The sequence below is a fragment of the Pagrus pagrus genome (assembly GCF_965226575.1).
Source record: "Pagrus pagrus genome assembly, chromosome: 13".
NCBI classification, from domain to species: domain Eukaryota; kingdom Metazoa; phylum Chordata; class Actinopteri; order Spariformes; family Sparidae; genus Pagrus; species Pagrus pagrus.
This window is the reverse complement of record NC_140197.1, coordinates 22,603,890-22,616,621: the sequence shown is the minus strand read 5'-3', so window position 1 is coordinate 22,616,621 and position 12,732 is coordinate 22,603,890. Positions and strand designations below refer to the sequence as shown.

At 41.7% G+C, this 12,732-nt stretch overlaps 2 protein-coding genes across 3 annotated transcripts in view; both read left to right on the top strand.

The window, feature by feature from the left end:
• Positions 1–1,807, top strand: part of LOC311268005 (uncharacterized protein) — a 107,806-nt gene extending 105,999 nt beyond the window's left edge. Inside the window, exon 7 of the transcript XR_014623903.1 lies at positions 1,723–1,807. The gene's annotated coding sequence lies outside the window, so the exon portion shown is untranslated. The remainder of the gene's footprint in view (positions 1–1,722) is intronic.
• On the top strand, positions 1,773–12,119 carry LOC311268002 (zinc finger protein 281-like). Of its 2 annotated transcripts, none has more exons than XM_084371310.1 (7): positions 1,773–1,877; positions 3,544–4,000; positions 6,476–6,577; positions 7,205–7,331; positions 9,014–9,097; positions 9,217–9,335; positions 9,430–12,119. In XM_084371310.1, exons 2-7 carry the CDS (start codon positions 3,593–3,595, stop codon positions 11,020–11,022), a joined length of 2,433 nt encoding a protein of 810 aa, XP_084227436.1. In that variant the 5' UTR covers positions 1,773–1,877; positions 3,544–3,592; the 3' UTR covers positions 11,023–12,119. The 2 variants fall into 2 exon arrangements, with proteins under 2 accessions (XP_084227436.1, XP_084227437.1); XM_084371311.1 differs by lacking the exon at positions 1,773–1,877 and adding an exon at positions 2,074–2,166.
• The last annotated feature ends 613 nt before the right edge of the window (positions 12,120–12,732 follow it).

Genomic DNA, 12,732 nt, shown 5'->3' with positions numbered 1-12,732 from the left:
AATTAGGAGTCGGGGCGCGAGGCCTGACTCTGATGTGCTTTTAGATGTATACACACTCATTCAACCGGCAGATCTAAGAGCTTTATTTCTAAAAACATCTGTCATGATCATCGCAGTGGCCGGTCTCAGATTCTCTCTGTTATTCTGGTGCTTTAGACAATCAGTCGTGAATTTTAGGGATCTTTATTCACTTCCCCCATCCATTCTTCCTTTCATTAAAGACTGAATTAACACATCATTACCTCTTGAAAGTGAACAAACAACAAGAAGACAGGAGCTAGTTTTCATAGATAAACGTTATTAAAGTAAACAGTGAGGCGAAACAAGCCAGTGGCAAAGGAAAGCGACCATCAGTTGCTGTCAAGATATGCCACAACCATCAGTCTGAAACTCTGCTCGATGAGATGTGTGCAGTAGCCTCGACTGTAACCTGGACCTGATGGTTTCTGAAGTACTGTACTTTTGTTTTATTTTATATTACTACTTAACTACATCTGCTTTTTACTCTTCTACATTACAATGCCTATAGTAAGTACGCATTTAAAGATATATTATAAAAATCTGAACACCCTCTATAACTTACTATTACTATTACTTTGACTTTAAACAGATTATTAACATATATCTTGTATAAAGTCTGAATCTGTTTAAAATGATTTATATTGAGGTAATAAAAAGCCTTTGGGCTGTTTCCGTCTCCCTGCAAGTTGATTAAATAATCCATTTTAATTTTGTAATTCAGACTCTGACTTCACATTGTAGAATTTCTGGCACTTAAGTAAAAGGATCCAACACCTACAGAATTTTAAGAAGTAAATTTAAGTACATTTTTCAACCACTTTCTGTCTCTCCACTTACACACCTTACATGCCAAACTTAGCAAATAAGATACAGCAGTTATATCACACTGAGAAACTACAAAATCATGTGAAAACGATGAATTGTAGCCTGCAATATCAAAAGCATATACTTTACACTTCATAATGTGATCATTTACACATTCCTTCAATTTTTTTTGCACAATCCAGAATACAATAGAATAACTTATTTCTTATCTAATTAAAATTATCTCTGGTCTCAACCATAAACTACTACATAAATTAGATTTGGGATTAACAAGCCCTTGTAGATATTTTTCTTTGCCAGGGGTGTTTTGTATCGTCAACCCTGAAGGGAGCAGCTCAATCCCAGTGTTCTGTCCTTTTAGGTTTCATTTTTATATTTATTTCATTGTTTTGTTTTGTTTTAATTTATATTTTACAGCATGTCCTTTTAGTTGAGTAAAGCACCAAGACAAATTGCTTCAGTCAACAAACAGGATGCAAGGAGTGCTGCTCGGTTGTGGAAAACGGTGTCCCTCTGACGCTCATCAGTTCAGGGATCTTGTTCTTTCAGAATCGTAGAAAAAGTCTGAGGAGTTAAATTAATCATGTCTGTTGAATCACAGCAACTGTAAAATCATGCCTGGGTGTGTCAGCCATTAAGCCTTGTACTGATTTCATTGCATAAAGCACCAAAATACCAAGAAAACCTATAAACCAATAAATCCAATTCTGATTGTATATATATATATATATATATATATTAATAAATAAATTAATGTGTTTTTCAGAAATGCTGTCAAAATCCTAGAAATAGCTTAAACGCATGATAAATAACACCTAGATGTGCCATTGATAAAAACAATAATGTGAGTTTTTTTGAATCGCTGCGTCTCCTCAGGACGCGTCCGCCTGCGGGACCCAGAATCCACCGCGCCGAGGCAAGATGGAAGAACCCAACAGCTGCGGGAGAACAATGTTTTGGCTTTAGACACCGAAACGGACCGCTGAGGGTGAACTACGCGAGCCAAACCAGCAGGTCATGGTCCCGTACCGGTAAGTGTAACCCATTAGATCCAACTCCGGTACCGAGCCGTTCGCTGTGGCGGTTAAACTCCTCGCACGGGACAGACAACAAAGCGCAGCGCACTGACGTTACCTTACCGCTAGTTAGCTGCTAAGTTAGCTGTCTCGGCTAGCCGGACGAGCATCATTGTTCGCTGGAGTTGTATGGGCCGTTTGTTATGGGTCATGCTTGTGGTGTCGCTCCATCACTTACAGTCGGTTCGCTGTCCAGGAACCGAAACCCACAACTTGGAGAAAGCTGTGAATAAGAATAAGAAACGTAAGAGAAGTTGTGTTTCATTTTTCGGACGCAAACTAGCATTCGTCCTTGATCATTTCTCCGACTCGCAGATTTACGTGTGTGTGTGTGTAACGTTAACGCTGGTGAGCAGTGATATCTTGCCTGTAAATTCTTTAATTTCAACTTTAAAAAACACTCAAAACTAACTTTATCCACACGCCGAGGCGCCTCCGACACTTCCTCTCGCTTTTAGCTAGTTTCCAAGCTCATTTTTCGCGGTTATGTTGTTCACGAGCGCAGATATGCTGCTGTTATTGCATGGCCATATTAATTATTGCCTGATCCTGCATCACAAAGAAGAAGGGCCCCGCAAGAGTGGTTAGCCAAATGGTTAGCTAGGTAGCTAATTGCAATAGCGAACAAGCTAGGTAGTTTTCTTAAACGTACGCAGACCACGGGCTTCGTTTAACGCAGCGTTTGTCTGCTCAACCACGTTAGAGAGAGGTGAAGTTAGTGGAGGACGCTGAAGTCGTGTTTGTTTCTTTTAAAAGAAAAGTTGGCTTCGTGTTAGCTGAGGAGGTTATTGCTGCTAACGCACCATCAGAGCTGAAGGCATTTGGCAGCGGTCAGACAGCACTCATTAGCTTGATGCGGTGTCAAAAGATCATTAAATATCATTTATAATATGTCTTCAACTGTAAGATGTGAAATTATCCTCAAAAGAGTAACATTCCCATTATGTGTTCACCTTCATAAACTGTAGCTGATCACAGCTAATCTCATTTAATGTAGATGTTAACATGCTACAGCTTGTGTCAGGTATCTGCATTAAATATCAGGGCTTTTACAAAACATCCTCTTGATTTGTTTATGCTGCCGCCACATAATTACACCAACAGTCTTTCTAATGCAGTCTGTGTGCACTCTCATTGGCAGATAAGCTCATGCAAATAGGATGACTGGGTCAGACAGGCCCATCAAACAGATTAACATACAACTTCAATCCTCTCATTCCACATCTCGTGTTGTGTCTAGCAGCGCAGCCACACTGACCCTTTTGCCCTGTAATAGTCCGCACACTCACATAAATACACATGAATACGCTGTAATCTACCAGAGAGAATTTCGCCCAGTGTCGCTTCAGTGTTTTGCTTATTTCCACTTGTCACTATGCCAGACTGTAGCCGATTGTTGACCCACAAACCGCCGGTTTTTAATCCGACTAAGCGCCCAGTTGTGAGATCAGAGGCCGTGACACTGATTCCTGAAGACCAAGCTTAACTGGCTCCATAATTGTTGTCTGTTGCCTATTATTTATGTGTCTATGTGTGAGGATCACAGATTGACTGCTAGTTATAGAGCTTCCTTGAAACAGTATGTTCTAGCGTTGATTACTGTTGTCTCTTCTCCTCACAGGATGACACTGATTGCCGCCCCATAGTTTACCTGCCCGTCGGCATCCACCATGAACATCATTCACGACAAACTAGGCAATGAATTCCTGCGCTCCAACGGGAGCATGGACTCCAATTTTGGCCCTGGTGGCATGCTAATGTTTAGCCACCTCCCTCCGGTGACCAGCTTCACCCGGCTGGCTGCCCACTCTGTCATGCAGGACCTTCCACCGCAAGAAATGATCCTGAAGAAGGAGCGTGACTCACCCGACTGCAGCATGGGCACCCAGGGTGGCCGCATGGGGTGTGCGGGGGTGGGAGACTATGTTCATGCCATGGGTATCAAGCAGGAGAAGATGTCAGAGCATGATTATCGCCTGCCGGTGTACCCAGGAGGGCTGGGGAAAAGCACAGAGCTGCTGGAGGTGACAGTCAGCAACAACCAGGGCCTGCTGGTTCACGACCTCAACATGGGCAACGTAAGTACCACTGAGAGGGCTGTGCTATCAAGTGTGCAGGATTCAGTCAAATGTATTCCCTAATAATCCAGTTTAAAGCTGAAACAACTAATCAATTGGAAGAAAATATATTGCCAATATTTTTATAATTTATAATCGTTTAACCTCATTTTCACCCAAAAACACTGCACGCAGTCTGGTTTTAGCTTCTCTATGTTCTCTAATCTGAAAAAAAACGTTGTTTTTAACTGCTGAAATTATTTTCTGATCATTTTATACAACAAACAAATAAATCAAGAAAATAATCAGCAGATTAATTGATGATTAAAATGATGGTTAGCTGCAGCCCTGATTGATTTATGTTTCTTTCTCAGGGGCAGCTGCCTCAATGCTCGCAACCACATTAACATACAAAATTGACACACATTTCATTAAACGCCTTCCATTTTACTGTGGTTATAAATTTTCTCGTTTGTTCATTTATTTTCGTGACGTTCTGTGTTAAATTCCCACTGCACTCCTGCTGGTAGAGATCGTAGGTCATATTTGACCCACTAATCCCTCCTGCAACCAACACAGACATGGATAAATCTAAAATATTAACATATCTTAACTCAGATTGTATATCACATTGAAAGATATTATCAAAGTATGGATTTTGCTGTCTCAGATACCCCCCCAGGCCCCCAGCATCTCCTGTTTTAGCCCCTTTTTCTACAAGCCATAGATAACTGCTTTGTCAACATATCTATACATGCGATGCAGCATTACCAGAGTGAAAGTAAAGGTGGAGGTTGCCATCTACGTTTGTCAGGAGAAATTTTCTCTGTAGTAGATCTGGCCATGGTTAGGATGCAAGATTGTCAGAAGTATTGGTACTAATTTTCTTTTTTCGATACATATTTCAAATTATAAGATATCAGCATTTGATAGAATCGAAAGAACAGAAGCTATAAAACAAAGAAACGGCTACAATCAGATTGTCAAAGAGTGCTCCAACATTAACATTACTGGGCTCCAGGCTAACTTTTTACGATGGTTGCAAATTGATGGAAATGATTGTAAACAGGAATAAATGGCAATAATAATAATAATAATAAATGTTCAGTGGCAACTATCTACACATCAAGTGGTGTTGGATAAAAATATTTTTTATAGGCTTGGGTGCATGGGAGCCGACATCATTACAAATGTTTTGATATATGTTCAGTGACTATTTTACGCTTTGTTTTTATAAAAGTGTTTCATTGAAGTTTAAACTTCTGGCCTGTTGATGACTTTATTAGGTTGAAGTAGAATCATAGTGTAATCATATTCAATTAGGTGTTTATAGGCTTTTTCTATTGTGCATTATTGTATGATTAGCTACAGTTTGTTAACATGACCAATAGAGAATCAAACATGAGAAATATACATCCAGATTAGTTAAAAAAAAAACTATCTTTCAAGGTTTAATTCTGAATTATTTTAGGTTGGTTGTCCTCAAAAAAAAAAAAGAGCTGTCATGGAGCTCATATTTTAAAATCCTGAGAGGGAGGAGCCAGAGAGAGGACGGCTGGAGGGGAGGAGCTTGTGTGAAGCTGGTGAATATCGGGATATAAATCTCCCCCCCCCTCCCTCCCTCCCTCCCTCTGTTTCTCTTTCTGGTAAAAGGATGATGTCATCCAGCCTTAGCGTCAATGAAAACGTCATGGCAGGGACACAGCTGTCTTGTTCAAGCTCGCACTTCGTTTCAGACGTCTTTTGTGCTCATTCAAATAGAAATACACACAACCACACTCTTCCAACAATAGGCAGGCATCAGAGGTCATCAAGAGCTCTCGCTGCAAGTTTGCTGAAGAACAGAATAAATCATCACTGTGTGAGTTTATTTCTAAATTGTCTACTTAAGGACAATTTCATGCTGAGGGTTTAATTTTAACACAACGCGTGGAGCCTTAAGAAGCAGTTTTTCACCCCTAAAGATTGGGTTGATTTTGAGAACGGCAGGTGCAGCCACATTTTACCCCGTCTGTCTCCATATGGCACTGAGGTGCAGCATGTTGACTGAGAGAGAAAAAGCACTGCAGGGATGTAGAAGAAAGTGGGTAATCAGGAACCCATTTTCTTGCTTCTTGAATTAACACCCCACACAGACTGTTTAGAGAAGAGTAATAATTTGGAAGGTTAAGCATTTGAGCTGTTTGGTTTTTCTATTTCTTTGGTTAGAATTGCAGCTGAGAGGCCGTCTCGGTGAATTGCACGCTGCTTATGCGTAGAGGGGCTGTAAATTTAAGCCATTGTTATTTCGCCCACTAGAGCCTCATCTTGTGCAGCGAGTTCCCAACAGACAATCACCACACTTTGTCCAAGTGTTCTGTTTGTATGCATCAGCGGCAATCATGAACTTGTTTGGAGGATAGTTTTAGAAAGAAGGCCCTTAACCTTCCATCAAGTGATTTCCTTGTCGCGGCTCGCTCTCACGGCCCTCTCCCTTTCCCTTTGTCATCGCCACAGCTGCCGAGTCAGTTAGGAAAGGAGCCCACTGGGAGAAAAGGTCGAAGGTCAAACGGTGATGGACAGGAGGGTAAACCAAGAAGGAAGAGAAGCGAGGCGAAGGTTTGTCATATATTGATATATCTGTGAATGTAGACATACATTACTAATTCAATTCAGAGAGAGTATGTTAATTTATTTTTTCTGATATTCAAAATAAACATGAATGCAATCTGGGTTATTTTTTTCTCAAATAAAAACAAAGTCATGAGCCTCATCTTTAGAGCAATGCATTACTAATTGCACATAAAATTATTTTTATATTAGTAAAAATACAAAATTTTTCTATTTTGGTCATTTAAGTTTCAGCAGGACAGTTTTATTTGTTATGATAATATGAACTAATCTCTAAAAACATTCAGATGATATCGGGGTAATAATTTATTTTCACAACATTTCCATCCCTACGTAACACTTTGGCTTAATGTATGAATCTTCTAGTAACAGATTTCACACACTTTTTTAAATTATTGTAGTTTTAGATATTGACCACTTCATTCTTTTCATCATTCTTATTAAATAAATAAAAAATAATAATAATTATAAACAAATTCTTATCAGACTGGGACAAAAACATAGGAAATGGTTTGATTTGTGTCAGTTTAAGGGTACCTGATGTGAAAAAGTTTAAGAAGCACTGGCACAGACGACTGAATCTGACCCGTGTGTTCCTCCATTATCGTCCTGCAGCAATCAATGATGCTGGATGCAGATGGAGGCAGCCTGTCGCCGGGAAACAAGCCTCACATCTGTGAGCACTGCACTGCGTCCTTCAGAAGCTCCTATCACCTACGCAGACACGTCCTCATTCACACAGGTATCATATTGTGCAGATTTCCACTGTGATGCTCATTTTCTCCTCTATCTGCTTATCTAATGATGATAAAAGCTCAATCAGCACAAAAAAGAAACTATTGATGTCATTATGGCGCCAGCTGAAGAAACAGAAACTAATGTTGTCATTACTGCTTGTACAGTTCATCCAACACTTGGTAAACTGTTTTTTGTGTAGTAGCTTGACCATAATCATTCTAGTCCAGTTTTGTGCCTTGTTTTGGTCTTACAAGCAGTTACTGAGACACAGTAACTCAGATATAAGGATGGCAGATGTAGGGATGTCTGGTGAATGTTGATTCAAATCCTCAGATACATTTTGTCAGTCACTTAACGGCCACTGTTTTGCAGTGTAATTATACACAAAGCATTAGAGGATAAGGACATGGCAGGCTGTAAACTGAGTGACTCCTTTCTGTCTGCTGATTTGCTCCAGTGCTGGATGTTAGTGAAGTTGGGTAAACTGGTTTTGAACCAGACGATGGTACAACTTTCTCTACGTCCAGCAGCAGGAGAGACACCTTTTACTTTGTTGACTTTGTAGACGATTAACAAAGGTATTTTACAAGAGTATTTACATACTTGCAGGTAAAACATGAGACAAATGTAGCTTGTGAGCCGTACTCTGACTTGCCGGAGGTGTGAAATAATGTATTTCTTGTCATCTTGAAGCTCGTACATAAGATGTACGAAACAAGCTAAGACTCATGACAAACTTCTTTTAAATCCAAGATAAAGATCTACCTGTTATTGTTTTTTCTGTGTCTGTCTGTGTCTGCTTCTTGTGCTTTCGCCTGTGTAATCTGTAAATCACTCTCAGTTGCCTTTGGGTAATAAATGTGCTATAAAAGTATATTTGCAGTGCCTTACAACCTGAGACACGGTGCAGGTTTGTGGCTGTTAACTATCGGGGGATTTTTAAAAAAAACCCCAGATTCTTTAGGGCCAGTATTGACGACAACTCGCCTACACAGTGTAGTAAAATACACATCTTACTTTTTTTTTCAACTGCTTTTTTGTTACACTCGTGACTGATGTCATCCTTTTCCGTTATTTAATCTCTTATTTCCTGTTTATCTAATGTGTCATAATGATTAAGTGTTAGATGATAACTGCTTTCACTGATAGTTTTTTTAGAAAATTGATTTTAAAAGTGCAACATCAGCCAGAGGTCACACTCTATTGATCACATCATTTATTTAGATTCTTTTGGTTTACAGATTGATGAAACATCTGCTGTACAGTCTTTATTATTATATATTATATTAACATAGCAAATGTCGCTTTTAATATAACAAACAAATGCTTTTATAGCCATTAAACTAACACACATTAAAAAGACTTCACCGTCAGATTTAATAATTTAAGCACTAGTCTTTGAAAATAAGACTAGTGCTTGAACATAGTCAATGTTGGTAGAGAAAAAGTGAGGGAAAGGGAAAAACACAAGGACATAAAAACCTGTGAAATACAATGCAATCCTTTGCAACAGAGATGCAACACATACTGCCTTTCATGAAGAGTGTGTCAAGTGTGTCAACACTCAAAAAATCCTTAAAAACAGAATCAAGAATTATTGCATTGGATTACACAGGTAGTGGACACAAGTGGACATCTGGGTAATACAGCCCAGTAACTGTATCAATCTCGTGGGTTTCATTCCAGGTGAAAGACCCTTCAGATGCAATCAGTGCAACATGAGTTTCATTCAGAAGTACCTCCTCCAGAGACACGAGAAGATCCACAGTGGTGAGTGATTTAAAGACATCCGTTCGTAACATCGAACAGCCTCACTTGACCTGCGATTGACTGTGTGCTCCTGATGTTAGCTCACCTTTAATGCTGCTGTTCTTGTTCTTGTATGACAGGAGAGAAGCCATTCAGCTGTGACCAGTGCAACATGCGATTCATTCAGAAGTACCACATGGAGAGGCACAAGAGGACGCACAGCGGAGAAAAGCCGTACAGATGTGAGACCTGTCAACAGGTTAGTGAGCTGCACAGGGCTTTTTGGTGACACTATGGTGTAATGAGTTGTAATTCTTTGCTTTAAATAAACATTTGGTGTTTGTGCCCTTCAGTATTTTTCGAGGACAGACCGATTGCTTAAGCACAAGCGAACCTGTGGAGAAGCCATAAAGAAGGGGCTGGATCCCGGGATGATGGACTTGGGTTGTGTAGACATGGGACATGGCAGCTATGGAATCACTCAGGGACATGCTGGGAGCACTGGGAGAAAGAGGGGAAGGTCCAAAAATCCTGGAGAGGGAGGTGAGCGCAAGAAGAAGAAGGGGGATGGCGGAGGGGTGACGCACATTGACGGGGCTGTATCTGGAGGCTACAGCATCCATGAGTACTCTGTGGAGAATCAAACGGTATCTTCCTCGACTGAGCCAGGACCCAGCATGCAGCAGGTCCACCACGGCCGAGCTCCAAAGATGGCATTCAAAAAGGCTAATCGTAAGAGCCTGGACAAAGTGGGTCTGGGAGAGGCCAAAGTAGGCTCTCTGGAGCAGAGTGGGGGTATGGACAACCTCGGCCTCATGCAGGGTAATGGGGTGAAAGAAGGGACAACCAGCAGCAACTACGACGACGCCATGCAGTTCCTCAAGAAAAGACGCTACCTTCAAGCAGCAAACAATGCTAACTCATCAGGGCCGGTGGTGGTCGGAGGAACCAGTGAGTACGACGTCGGCATTAGCCACTTGTCTTCCCAGCAGTCTGTCATTCAGGGTGTCGTTTCCAGCGTGATGGACAGCGACGCGCCTCTGAGTCTCGACAAGTCAGGTATCCCAGACGAGGTGCTGCAGAGCATCCTCGACCACTACACCCAGAAACCTGATGGCTCGCACCACGACGTCCACTTCGACATTGGCGACCCCCATGTGGAGCTGAACCCCGCCATAGCTGACGGCCCCGTCATCGGTCACGGCACTGACAACCCCAGCCCATCTGGAGAGAAGACTGTCATGATGCACGAGTACTCTCGCTTCCTGCTGCAGGCTTTGGAGCGCACCAGCCACAGTGCCAGCTTCCCTCTGGGCCCAGGGCCTCCCGCCTCAGGACAGTACACCAGTTCCCACTCGGGAAATCCCCTCTACGCTGACAAGAACATCTATACTACGTCCCCACTGGAGTGTGGGTACGGCCAGTCGGTGGCCTCGCCTTCGCTGCCCTCCTCCGTGCCAAAGTCTCACTTTGCGATGCTGACGGGCTCCTCGCCACAGCACAGCTTCCACCTGAGCGGCCTGGAGGCCCCCACACACCAGCAGCTCACCCCTTCTCAGGAGCTCACGGAGCAGATGGAGAAGCAGCACTCCTCCACTCCCCCTTCCTCCTACCAGATCAGCCCATCTGACCTGAGCAGCGGCCAGAAGGACCACCCGCCGGTCAAGAACGGCACGGTGGTCTACCCTCTGGCCCCGTCGCAGGATCTGGCCTCTCTGGACTCCTCGAAGCCTTCCTACCAGATAGAAAACTTTGCTCAGGCCTTCGGCTCCCAGTTCAAGCCAGACGGCCGCGGCTTGTCTTATGGCACTGACTCCGGCGGGGAGGTGGATCACAGGATACGGACGCCTGTGTCTGAATTCTCAGGGTTTACTAGTTTGTTATCTGATGTCAATGAGCCAGTAAGTACAGGTTCCAAAACTACAACAAGCCAAAGCTACAGATGAGAGCCTGAGAGGAAGAGAACACTCTGTCGTTAATGTTTTAATTTTCTAGTGATCCTATTTTATTATTATTATTATTATTGTTATTATTATTATTTTTTTTAAGTGACATCTTCTCTGTTTTTGTGCCCACTCCTCTCCCCACATTAAGCCTACAAGGCTTCCTGCAAATGCAATTTTTTTATGTATCTGTTATTTTAAGTTAAATATGTATTTACTGTTTATTCTCGTCATATTAGTGACATTAGGTCTGGTCATTAATCATGAACTGAAAGTACTTTTTAAAGCGTAGAGTAGCACCGGACGTGTTTCTTTTCCAATGAGCTGAAGTGTTTGAGCAATCAACTTTACATACAATTGTAAAATAATAACGATGGCAGGGAATAGCCCAGAATTGAAACAGCAAAAAAATAAAAATAGAAAAAAAGTTATCGTCTGTTACAAGGTTGAAAGTATTACTCAGGAAAAAGTGGAAAAGGAGAAGCCTACGAGGTGCAGTGAGCGCTCTTTTCCGAAGTTAAAGTTTGCGACTTCAAAGAGGATTTTTCTTGTGTTTTATTTCTTGTTGAATGAGTGTGACATAAACAGACTGCTGCCAGCTCACTAGAGCACTGAAAACACTTTCTACTTGGCTATATAGAGATTATGGTACTTTCGTGTCAATGTGAAACTCATGTTTTCTTCAATAAGGGCCATATATATATCTATATATATTTATAAGAATATATATTAATGTAAAATATCAGATTTAATCATTCTGGGGGACTGCCAGTTGAAGTAGAGGAAGAACGAGGGCTGGCTCGGGGGGTAAATGTTGTCCTTGGTATATTTTTGGAGAACAGAAGTGATGTTAGGGCTTTTCTTTGGCCAATAGAGGTTGCTGTTGGACAGCGAGAGAATGGCCTTCCCCTTCTTCCTGCCCTCCGCTTCTTCCTCAGTTCTCTTATTTCTTTGAAAGAATCCAATTAGCACTTTGAGCCGTTTTTCTAACCCGTCAGATCAAGGAAGCTCAAACGTCAGGAATGGACTGGCTTTTTGACACAGACGTGTTGCTGTTTGGGCATATGCAGATGGGGTTCCTGGGTTGAACATATTCGGGCTGTATGATGGGTGGGCTGGGGGGGGGGTACCCTTTGTTCGGGTGGCATGGGGAAGGTGGGGTTAATATGTGAAAGTGGGATTTTTCATTAACATTTTCTCTTTCTCCTTACTTTTAGGATGGGTTTAGCTTGGGTGGGAGGGCGTAACATTTAATCGGGATAATGTAAATGTAATTCAAACCCCTAGTTTTAGTTTTTGACTTGTTACCCAACTTAGCAGCTTTGCTTTCTTAATCGAATTTGATGTTAGTGATCAAGTATTTCTTCAGCCGTGACGCTGTATGAGCAAAAAACTTGTATGCATTTAGACCTTTTTATGCATATATGTCCCGTTAGAGAATTGGGTGCCTATTCCTGAGAAGCACGGGTGCAAGATAATTGTCTAGTAATTGTTAAATGTAATTTCTTGCTGATTTTTAAATGTATTTATGCTGTACTTCTTTTTGTAAGGACAACAATAATAGCGCTGTCTTCCATAACTACTGGCCTTGAGTGCTGGAACTGATATCACTCTGCTGAATGAGTCTTTAAACCCCTTTTACGCCCCGATGGCCTGTTGTTTTAAGCAATCATTAAACGTGGCAGAATGAATGCAATGCTGTAATATCTTAAG

Coding starts and splice junctions, on each gene's coding strand:
- LOC311268002 (XM_084371310.1), top strand. CDS start 3,593: ATGAACATCATTCACGACAAACTAGGCAATGAATTCCTGCGCTCCAAC. Junction 4,001..6,475: donor ACGACCTCAACATGGGCAAC/GTAAGTACCACT, acceptor TCATCGCCACAG/CTGCCGAGTCAGTTAGGAAA. Junction 6,578..7,204: donor GGAAGAGAAGCGAGGCGAAG/GTTTGTCATATA, acceptor ATCGTCCTGCAG/CAATCAATGATGCTGGATGC.